General features: G+C 40.5%; 1 protein-coding gene across 1 annotated transcript; it reads left to right on the plus strand.

The window, feature by feature from the left end:
- The first annotated feature begins 835 nt into the window (after positions 1 to 835).
- tmem97 (transmembrane protein 97) lies at positions 836 to 10,000 on the plus strand. Its single transcript, XM_043718280.2, has 3 exons — positions 836 to 997; positions 4,019 to 4,163; positions 9,652 to 10,000. Exons 1-3 carry the CDS (start codon positions 836 to 838, stop codon positions 9,900 to 9,902), a joined length of 558 nt encoding a protein of 185 aa, XP_043574215.1. The 3' UTR covers positions 9,903 to 10,000.
- Positions 10,001 to 12,260: the final 2,260 nt, after the last annotated feature.

The raw sequence follows: 12,260 nt of genomic DNA on the forward strand, positions 1-12,260 counted from the left end.
ACCCATCCAGATGCCTTTTAAATGTGATAATTGTACCAGTCTCCACAACTTCCTCTGGCAGTTCATTCCATACACGTACCACCTTCTGCGTGAAAAAGTTGCATCTCAGGCCCCTTTTGTATCTTTCCCCTCTCACTCTAAACCTATGCCCTCTAGTTCTAGACTCACCCATCCCAGAGAAAAGACCTTGTCTATTTATTCTATCCATGACCTCTCATGATTCTATAAACCTCTATAAGGTCACCCCCTCAGCCTCCAACACTCCAGGGAAAATAGCCCCAGCCTATTCAGCCTCTCTCTATAGCGGTTTTCAGCTGTGATTATCAAAATAAACTCAAGCTGATCCTCGATACATGTTAAAACACAAGTTCAGAGTCCCTCAGACTGGCTGGAGTCACACGTGTTCACTTTGAAAAGAGTTTATAGGCTATTTAACAAAATTGAGCGTTTATTAATCCCGGAGAAATAAACAGAAATTGCTAGAGGAACTCAGTATGTCTGGTAGCATCTTGGGATCCATGATTTGGAGATGCCGGTGTGGACAAAGTTAAAAAACAAAAATCACACAATACCAGATTGTAGTCCAACAGGTTTATTTGGAAATACAAGCTTTCGAAGCGCTGCTACTTCATCAGCTACAGCTTCCAAATAAACCTGCTGGACTATAACCTGGTGTTGTGCGATTTTTAACACCATCTGTGGGAGGAGGAGCGGGTGAGCTTCAGATCCCTAACAGCCGCTGTTCATTGATCACACATCAGTCTGAGGTTGGTACATACTACATTACCCCGCCTTCCCTCAGCGAGCCAATCGCTTCCCAAACCGGGACGAGCTGATGTCAGGCGATTCTTCCTTCACCAATCCCACAGAGAGCACCATGGCGTCTTACAGCCGTTTGCTCGAGTGGGTCTTTGCCTGCTATTTTTTCACACACATCCCCATCACTTTAGCCATCGACCTGCAGGCTCTGCTGCCCGGGGACTTGTACCTGCCCGCGGTGAGTGTTACCTTCCCCCCCGAGCTGGATGAACTGTCAATATGGATAGGATTCACGGCTCTCACTTGGACTGTGCGAGCCCGTGACTCCCTTTCTGATCCGGAATAAAAACCTCGTGAATTCGTGTGTTCCCCACACAATCCCTGAGCATCATTTACCCGAGTTCTGAGGTAGAGTCACAAGAGGACTCAACTGTGACAGAAACAGAAATTACTGACAAAGTCAGCAAGACTCTTCTGAAGAAGGGTCACTAGACTCATCGAGTCAGAGAATCATACAGCAGAGAAAAAGACCCTTCGGTCCAACTGATCCATGCCTACCAGATATCCTAAATTAATCTAGTCCCATTTGTCAGCATTTGGCCCATATCCCTCTTAAACCCTTCCTATTCATATACCCATCCAGATGCCTTTTAAATGTTGTAATTATTCCAGCCTCCACCAATTCCTCTGGCACTCATCCCATACATGTACAACCCTCTGCATGAAAAAGTTGCCCCTTAAGTCCCTTTTATATCTTGCCCCCCCCACCCCCTCACCCTAAACCTTGGCTATTCACCAAACTGAACGCGATATTCGAAAATACTCAAAAGGTTAACTTTGTTTTTCTCTCTCCATGGATGCTGCCAGACTTGCTGAGTTTATCAAGCAATTTCTGTTTTTTGTTTCAGATTTCCAACATCTGCAGTTCTATGTTTTATTTTAGTGTTTAACTCGGTCTCTATCTCTGCAGATGCTGCTTGACATGTTGAGTTTCTGCAGCATTCTCTGTATTTATTTTAGATTTTGAACATTCCTTTTATTAACCTGGGGATGTTGCATTGAAGAAAAGATGGGGCAGCAGTTCCAGTTGAATAAGTTTCCATTGAATAAATTTGAACTGGTTCCAGTTGGGCTGCCACCAATTGGATTTGCTTCTGTTGCTCCAGTTCCCATCACATTGGTTCCTATTGAACTTTCTGACCTTGTACAGGGATTCATTACCTTCAGTTGCCCCATTTCCTGTTGAGGCAGTTTTCACTGGACCGGTTATCATTGCACAGTGAGCGTGTTCTGGATTTGATAGTGTCACTGAGCTCCAGCAATAAAACAGTGCATGTATCCACCATTCTTCGAGACACTAATCTTGGACCTGGTTCACAGAAACTCAGGTTTATTCATTTTTTGAGGGACTTGTGTTTAGTTCACATCGCAGTTAATAACTATCCAGCAAACCCCAGTGGAGTGATTGTCTTATGACCTTGGGTAGTTTTTACACCATGCAGTCGGGCCCTAATATTCCAAACAACATTATTTTCCCCCCAGTCACACTTCAGTAACTAAATGCAAACATCAACATTGATGCAGCACTAAGTGAGTGCCACACTGCCGGAGGTGCTGACCTTTGGATGAGGCATTTAACCACAGTTCCTCTTGGTTGGATGTGGAAGATCCTATGGCACTAATTGAAAAAGAGCGAGCGAATTACCCATGTGATGTGACCGTCAATATTTAACTCTCATTCAACAGCATAGGAATGGACAGACTATTTGGTCATGCTTAAATCATTGTGGGAGCTTGCTGTACAAAAACTTGCTGTTTCATTACCTACATTATATCAGTGATAACACTTGGAGTAATTTGTCAGCTTTAAAGTGCTTTTTGTGAAAGGTACTATATATAAATGAAGGTCATTCTTTCATTTAAGCATTGAGTAATTGGTTTAAGGTGCCGTGGGCGGCACGGTGGCACAGTGGTTAGCACTGCTGCCTCACAGCGCCAGAGACTCGGGTTCAATTCCCGCCTCAGGCGACTGACTGTGTGGAGTTTGCACATTCTCCCCGTGTCTGCGTGTGTTTCCTCTGAGTGCTCCGGTTTCCTCCCACAGTCCAAAGATGTGTAGGTAAGGTGAATTGGCCATACTAAATTGCCTGTAGTGTTAGGTAAGGGGTAAATGTAGGGGTATGGGTGGGTTGCGCTTCGGTGGGGTGGTGTGGACTTGTTGGGCCGAAGGGCCTGTTTCCACACTGTAAGTAATCTAAAAAAAAAATAATTTGTGATGTTTTAGGGTAATTTTAGTTCAGTGACAAAAAGCTGTGAATGGACTGTTTAAAACTTCCATGTTGCTGTGATATCCAATGCAGCATTGAAGGCATAGCTTTAAAATGGACAGATGACTATTGGGAGGTACTACTGGGTTATTTCCACGCAACTGTGGGTACAAGGTAAGTACAGCTGGCAGCATTCACAACTTGAAACCTGATAGACAGCCTGAATTCAGCCAAGGGCAGTAGAGACCAAGGTCTCTTGTCGAACTAAGACTTCCTCAAATACCTGTTAATGTACTGAATTAGTCTATTTCACCTGTGATTCCCAGTGTGGGCTTGAGTAACTTTACAGCAAATTGACAAGTGGCAATCCAGGACATTCTTTGGTGAGAATGAAATTGACATTGAATACACACATTTATTTTAAATTTGGTTTGCCCTTCTCATGAACGTAAAAATGTTCCTTCAAACACTCATTGCTTGGTATATAAGAAAACCTCTCCACACTGTAACAAAGGCAACGCTACACTCTCACTGTGCTCAATATCTAAGGAAATTCCACTACATTCACTTGTTGCCTAGTATTTAAGGAACCTTTCACACCAAACAATAGCTAACAAAATCCTTCATACCCTGACTGCTCAATAGGGAATGTCATCAATATCTGGTGATATTTGTGCAACTTAATCCATACCAGTATTCAGCTCTGTGCAGTTTCTAAGGTCTTTTGATATTTTGATCTTATCTGTTGGACCAAAAGAGGCTGACCCCAGTGAAAATCTTCAGGCATAGTTGCATTAGTTTTATGCTTTTGCTGATAGCATTTTGAATGGTTAAACAGGGAAAGCATGCAGCAGTCGGTCTTGTCTAACAATGACAATTTCTGAACAATGGTTCTTAAATATCAAATGGTGACCCTGAAAGTGGAATGCATAAGAAAGGTTTTGATTACAGTTCCAAAGGAAACTATTTTTAAACTATATTTCTTTCCTCAGCTGCAAGATTTATTAAAATGGTACGCAGCTCGATTCAAAGATCCGATGATGTTGGACCCTCCAGCATGGTTTAAAGCATTTATTCTTTGTGAGGCATTGCTGCAGTTACCTTTTTTTCCTGTTGCAGCTTATGCTTTCTACAAAGGTCAGTATGATAATTACTCATGTTTGAAAGTTTTTTTTGTAATGCCCATCACACAACTATATTAGCATTGTTCACTGCAATGTCATCAGGATTGTGCCATTATAATGTATTATATATTAAGTAGTGTGGATTTTTGTCTTACTGTGGCCTATTAATACTATATGAAAATTATGGAACAATAAACAGGATTTTCTTTCTCCAACAATTTCATGGGACACTTTGGTTGCAATAATTATATTATGATTATGTTCAGTTACATCACATTTGGTACACTTCCCAATCCTAGAGAGAAATTCTAAACTAATAGAAGTCATTAGCCAATAAAGCCATCAATCCTAAGCCCAGTTCCCTGTATCTTTTAACATTTTTATTTTTCCTGCAAAATGTTGTGATTGACTTGTCTTTTTAATCACCTATGGTAACGAATTCTGCCTTTCAATTCACATGAAAATAAATCTTCAGACGTCTCCCTTTATTGCTCTAATATTGATTCTAAGAAGAAAACATAAATTTAGATTCACTGATACTGAAGTATTTTGCTACTTGCTGTCTCAAACTCTTTCATTATTTTGAATACTTCTCTTTGATACCGCTCTTCATGCCTGACACTTCATGAACAGGTCTCTGCCTTTCTCATCATAAATATCTATTCTAACTTTGGGAAAGATCCAAGTGATTGTTGCACCTTTTACCCTGGCCATAAAATCTTTTCATAAATGCAACTTCTAAAACTGCTCCAGTTCACTCATCAAAACCAGATCTTGTATAGGTTCACCACCACCTCCTTGTTTTTGTATTCAGTGCCACCCTCTATATGAGAAGACTTTGCAGATGAAAATGACGTTGACCGGTTTGAGGTGCAGCACTGTCAGAACCAGGAATCTGACTCCATTGTGCTTTAAATCAGGAGTGAAATGGACAGCAGTTTATTGGATTACCAATTCTGCACCCTCCAGCATGGTCCAAATCGTTTATTCTTCATGAAAGAACATCCTTCATGTTTGATGGACAGTTTTTAAATTTCACCTTCATATATTAGGGCTGAATTTTGTCTTTAAAAATGGCTGTTTGCTACTTATCGAGTTTTTTGAAGAAGTAATAAAGAGGATTGATGAAGGCAGGGTAGTGGACATGATCTATATGGATTTCAGTAAGGCGTTCGACAAGGGAGACTGGTTAGCAAGGTTAGATCACATGGAATACAGGGAAAACTAGCCATTTGGATACAGATCTGGCTCAATAAGGGTGGAGGATTATTTTTCAGACTGGAGGCCTGTGACCAGTGGAGTGCCACAAGGATCGGTGCATTTACATAAATAATTTGGATGTGAGCATAAGAGGTATAGTTAGTAAGTTTGCAGATGACATCAAAATTGGAGATGTTGTGGACAGCGAAGAAGGTTACCTCAGATTACAATGGGATCTTGATCAGATGGGCCAATGGGCTGAGAAGTGGCAGATGGAGTTTCATTTAGATAAATGCGAGGTGCTGCACTGTGGGAAAGCAAATTTTAGCAGGACATACACTTAATGGTAAGGTCCTGGGGAGTGTTGCTGAACAAAGAGACCTTGGAGTGCAGGTTCATAGCTCCTTGAAAGTGAAGTCACAGGTAGATAGGATAGTAAAGAATGCGTTTGGTATGCTTTCCTTTATTGGTCAGAGTATTGAGTACAGGAGTTGGGAGATCATGTTGCGGCTGTACAGGGCATTGGTTAGGCCATTGTTGGAATATTGCGTGCAGTTCTGGTCTCCTTCCTATCAGAAGGATGTAGTAAAATTGAAAGGGTTCAGAAAAGATTTACAAGGATGTTGCCAGGGTTGGAGGATTTGAGCTATAAGGAGAAGTTGAATAGGCTGGGGCTGTTTTCCCTGGTGGGTCGGAGGCTGAGGGGTGACCTTATAGAGATTTACAAAATCATGAGGGACATGGATAGGATAAAAGACAAAGTCTCTTCCCTGGTGTGGGGGAGTACAGAACTAAAGGGCTTAGGTTTAGGGTGAGAGGGGAAAGATATAAAAGAGACCCGAAGGACAACATTTTCATGCAGAGGGTGGTACGTGTATGAAATGAGCTAAGCAAGTGGTGGAGGCTAGTACGATTGCAACATTTAAAAGGCATCTGGATGGATATATGAATAGGAAGGGTTTAGAGGGATATGGGCCAGGTGCTGGCAGATGGGACTAGATTGGGTTGGGATAGCTGGTCAGCAAGGACAAGTTGGATCAAAGGGTCTGTTTCTGTGCTGTACAGCTCTATGACTCTAAGATGAGAGTGAGAGTAGATCATTTGATACTTTGAGTCTGCTCTGCCATTCAGAAGATCACGGCTGATCTGAATGGCAGAGCATATCTGACTGCCACTGCACCTTCCCCTCCCCAATGTAACCCTTGATTTCATTATCTCCTTTACGTAACACAGTTTTTAGGTATAGGTCCATTGTTTTCCACTAGCAACAAGTCTTTATAAACATTAATGCACAAGTATATAGATGATTGGTCTAATTTCAACAGATTTTCACCTAACATTGCACATCTGTTAGGATCTTAACTTCTAATCTCTAATCAGACTGGTGCCATGTACATCCGGAGGAACTCCTATTGCTAATTTCCTGTAACCACACTACACTGATTACCTTGGTTCCCAATCTCAAAACGGGATCTTTCGCTCCTCAAAGCTTTTCAAATTCAGGGATTTCTCCCAGATAGTCCACTTAGGTCTTCTGCAGCTTGGTCATTCAACTACTACTTCCCCACTTCCTAGTTCTTGTCAGTGGCTATGGTCTGCACTGTTTATGGCGTTGGTTTCTTCAATAAGCTCAACGATACCTCATTTATTATAAGCAAAATGATTCTTAACTAGTTGCACTACTTATTGTTTAAATCAAAACTAAGCTACTACTCAGATTTAAACTATGTCTCTTTAATCCAAATGTATACAATCATATGACAGATGAGACAGTACAAATCTGGAGAGTTTTTAAAAATATAAATGGGTGAAACACCCCGATGGATCAAGGATCTGAACTCAAAGGATAGAAGAAGTGAAGATTTCTCATGGTCCAGTCAAATTTCCAGTTGATCCAATTGTAATGCAGTGACAGCAGCAATGGAAAATCTTTAGATGAGAGTTGTTTCGATGAGTGTGAATTAGAAATAACAGATCAATTTTAATTAAGTTTAAAATGCAGATTTATGGAACTTTGTTGAATTGCCAGAAGATATTTTATTAAAAGAGATATTTATGAAGCTTGCCCAGCTGTATAGAGAGATGTTTCTTGTTGCTGCTAGCATCTTGGTGGTTTGTTCCTTTAGCTGGTGTGTTCTGAAAGCAGCAACTTTAGTTCAGATGTTGTTTCTAGGGACTCTTCCAAATGATCCTATCCAGTTAAAGCCATAAGACACATCTCTTTTGTTTCTCAAAAACTTTGACTGTCTGCTTTTCACAAAGCCATTTAACTTATCAAACAAAAACAAATTTCTGGTGAATCTCAGCAATATTTGGCAGAATCTATGGGAAGAAAACAGAGTTAACATTTCGGGTCCAGTGACTCTTCATCAGAACTGACTTTTCAAACAGTTTCATATTCCTGTTACTTGTGGTCCTTAAATAAAAACTGTATCCGCAACAAAACTACTCCTGCAAGTAACCTCTTATTTTTCCTATTGCTTATCTTTACCCAAATTGATTTGACGACTTGCTCTTTCAAGCTAAGGTAATCCCTCTCCATTACATAATGTCATGTTTAATTGACAGAAGTACTCCAACACCTTTTTCAACTTCATGTCATTTCAATATGTCAGATATCCATCAATATTCAGGTTCCAGCCTTGGTCAACTTGCAGTAATGCCTCCGTAATGGTGATTGCTTCACACATATTTATTTCTATCTGTGCCAACAATGCATCCTTTTTTTTGCAATTGCTGCGTTCATTTTGATATAACCTTTGTCCTTTTTCTTTAACTATTTTTGCAATCTTTGGTTTTATGTGCTGGTGCACTTGTTTGCATGTTCTGCCTCTTCCTGGTTATCATTACCCAAATTATCAACTTGCTGCATTACTTTCTTGATTCCTTTTAATTCACATCATCCCTCACATGATTCCATCCCACTGCTTAGCTTAAACCCTTCTGTACTGCCCTAGTTAGACAACTCACCAGAACCCAATGTCTTGAACATAAACCAATCTAAAATTTATGGAGTTTAATTGTGGCCTAAATGTTGCTTCTCAATGAAATTCCCTTCACTTTAACCCATCACTGTTGTGTTGTTGGAGGGGGATGACTGACAAAATTGCCATTATTGCCACTGCATTGGGAAGGAGTAGGAAGCTATTCTGAGCTATGGCAGCTCATTTCTCATTAATTGTCAGAGCAGCACTTCAAAATCTTGAGTTATTTGGCAGCCCTCTTGACCACAGTCAGTGACTTCGTGATGATCAAGGAACAGCAGTTGAAAAAATACAAATGATTGAATCAATATCAGTCATGCCATTTTGGATTTCGTAGATAAACTACTTGAGGTTTGCTTGTCATTTATTATGATGCACGAATGCTTCAATAAGTCTGCATCAGAAAAAACATTGAAAGTAAATATTTAATCCTACAGACTGCAGAAAATGGCATTTCTGAAGATATTCTGTTTGCTTTAGGGACTTTAGAATTGTTGGGATTGGCTGTACAATAGTTATGACAGTTATCTTCCTATTTGTATTGTATATCAATTACATGATTTAGCAGTATCCTACCATATACCCTGAGAGCGTGAAACAAAAATGACCATTTCGAACTAGTTGAAACGAGTGCTATAAAGACGGCTGAGTTCATTTGCTTTCTCCGACAGAGATAAATCATTTGAGTCACTCAGGCTGGCATTGGAAAAAACAGACAACAGTGTTGTTTGTAATCTGACAAACCACAAAGTCAGGAATATCAGATCTACTGGGTCTAAGGAATTAAGGGTTATGGTGAGTGGGTGAGTAAGTGGAGCTGAGTCCATGAAAAGATCAGCCAGGATCTTATTGAATGAAGGAGCAGGCTCGAAGGGCCAGTTAGCCTACTCCTGTTCCTGGTTGTCATGTTCTTATATTCGTGCTTTGCTTTTCCCTGTCAAGAGTTTTTCTGCAGAGCAAACTTTACTGTTTCAAGCAGACTGCAGGTTTACTCCCTGGTGTCAACCACTGTTTGGATGGCTGTCAGCTTGGATTCACAAGATTTCCCACATGTTGCCACACGAGACATGTTGCCTTCACCCAATAATGAAACAGGATCAGACTTGCCCTATGTGAACTAGTCAGTCTGAAGTCAAGTCCTGTCCCTTCAAGGGTGTCTTGGAAATTGAGTTGCTGTACTTTTGAAAAATTTCAAATAATTACCATCTGTACAATGTAACGTTTTATTTTGCATTTCAAGTGTTATGCCTGGGATAACCCACACATAATGAAGTATGATCAACAATATAACATATTTTGTATTATTTTTATATGCAGGAAATTGTTCATGGATAAGGACACCCGCTATCATATACTCCACACATGTGACTACAACAGTTATTGCCATCCTCACACATATTTTGTTTAATGACTTCTCAAAATCGATGTATCCAGGACCAAAATCCACATCAGAACGTTTAACTCTCTCAGCTATTTACATCCCCTATTTATTAATCCCTGTTTTGATCCTAATATCTATGCTTTTCAACAAAAGATACAATCCTGATGAGGAAAAGAAGAGACAGTAACTGCTACCACTTGAGAATGATTTCCCATTTATTTCAGTGCTTGATTTGAAATTACTGTCTCGTAATTTGATGACATTGCTCCAATAAAATTGTAAATTTGAATTAAATCAGATGTGTGCGAAGATTTGTCAGAGATGGGTTGCTGTTTGTTTAGTAGGAGTATTTTCACTTAAAATTGACAGGATTCCAAAGTTCAAGCATTTTTCTTTGAATCATTAATGAGCGTGTCATGGAGATTCAGGAAGTCACCAAAGTCAAATCCACATTCCTATCTATTAATATGTATCTTGGGTGGCTGATACTAATACATGTTGGTATTCTGATTTACCAATCAGGATAAGACCAACCTGTCCCAATTGCCTAGGCCAATAAATTCAAATAGAGCTTTTAGGCACACTATGTCACAATGAATTTTGACAGGCAGATTTCCAACACAGAGAAATTGCTTGTGGTCCTAGGACTATGGGTTGGACTCTGATTTAACTCTCTTGATTTTGGGCGGCACGGTGGCACATTGGTTAGCACTCCTGCCTCACAGCGCCCGAGACCCAGGTTCAATTCCCGCCTCAGGCGACTGACTGTGTGGGGTTTGCATGTTCTCCCAGTGTCTGCGTGGGTTTCCTCCGGGTGCTCCGGTTTCCTCCCACAGTCCAAAGGCGTGCAGGTCAGGTGAATTGGCTATGCTAAATTGCCCGTAGTGTTAGGTAAGGGGTAACTGTAGGGGTATGGGTGGGTTGCGCTTCAGTGGGTCGGTGTAGGCCGAAGGGCCTGTTTCCACACTTATGTAATCTAATCAATTTTGGAAATCCACCTTCAACTTCTGCCCTTAAATTATCCTATTTTCCTGCCCTCAACCAATCAGCTTTGCAACTTTCTGTTTAGAGAAATGATTTCGGCCCTGAGTTTTTTGTTCATTACTTTGACTATTCATCACTGATGTTTCAATTGTTTTGTATAGATTTTGTTTCACAATCAGGAGCAGAATTAATTTTTTTAAATGCTTATTAACAACATGTTTTACATTCAGAAAGTCTTTTTACCTGGCCAGTGGGAAGATAAACAATTATTGGGCTGGATATTGTGTGCTCATAGGGGTGTACTTTTGGCTTTGGGGCACAAAGTAGGTTGGGTGCTAGCCCATCAAAATCTGGCTCATCCCTATTACACAAAAGGTGTGCAAGTGCATAATTTATATGTAAGGAAGGGTTAATTGAGTTTCAAAGCTCAAATGAACCCAGTACTACCCTGCCTATGCTAAAAAACAGTTGACACGAGCATAGAGCTTTACAGCATGAAAAGAGGCCCTTCGGCCAGTTATCTCCACACCAATCATCAAGTATCTATTTACTCCAATCCTATTTTCCAGCATTTGGCCATAGCCTTGTTTGCTATGACATTTCTAATCTTCACCTGTTCATCTAAATACCTAATATAGCTTAAATACTTATGAGAAGTACATTGCTTGTCACAGGCCACTCGGGTGTTTCCTTTCTTCCTGGTGGTAGAAATTGAATAAAGATTTGTACAGTTGTCTTTCACTGTGTCTCACACCTATGCACACACGCAACATGGGTGCTGGGGGAATATAAACACTACCATAGTTAGGTGGTAGTGTGGGGGTTAAAAAAAGAAAAATTATATAACCAGGAGATATAGAGTCTCCTCAGTTTAGGGTACGGACTCTGTGCTAAAAGAAAGAAAAAATACTTCGATATATGCAGAAGCAGAGATGAGGTGCCACAGTAAGAGATTAGGGAGTAAAGTCACAGATTGAAAAGCAGGACCTCAAGGTTGTAATCTCTGGATTATTCCCAGTGCCACATACTAGTCAGTATAGGAATAGGTAGATAGAGTAGGTGAATGCACAGTTGAAAAGTTGGTTCAGGAGAGAGATTTTTAGATTCCAAGATCACTGGTCCATTTCTGGAGAAGGTTGAAAACCTGTGCAAGTCAGACAGGAGCCACCTGAACCAGAATGGGAACAACATCTCTGCAGCTGGGCTCTCTAGTACTACTGTTGGGGTTTAATTTGGCAGGGGTGGGTTAGGATGCAGAGTAAAAGTACAGTAAGGGGGTGATCCTCAAGACAGGTGTAGGGGAACCAGTTAGTTTGGAAGACCAAGCATATATAGTCAAGGCACAATGGGGCATGACAAAGCTAGATGTCACTTATTTAAATGCAGGTAATCTTGCAACAAGAGAGGAGTTAAGGGTGCTGATTACTACATGGGAAAACAAAATCCATGTCTTAATTATTTCTGAGTATAGTCTCTTCAAGTGAGTCTGGTAGCAGGACAGGGAGGGATGAGGTTGTCAAAGTATTGCTCAAGGAGTCAATTGCTACAATAGAGATGGATG

The sequence above is a fragment of the Chiloscyllium plagiosum genome, unplaced genomic scaffold (genome assembly GCF_037043375.1).
Source record: "Chiloscyllium plagiosum isolate Xiang-an unplaced genomic scaffold, Cpla_swu_hap1 HiC_scaffold_31, whole genome shotgun sequence".
Classification (NCBI taxonomy): domain Eukaryota; kingdom Metazoa; phylum Chordata; class Chondrichthyes; order Orectolobiformes; family Hemiscylliidae; genus Chiloscyllium; species Chiloscyllium plagiosum.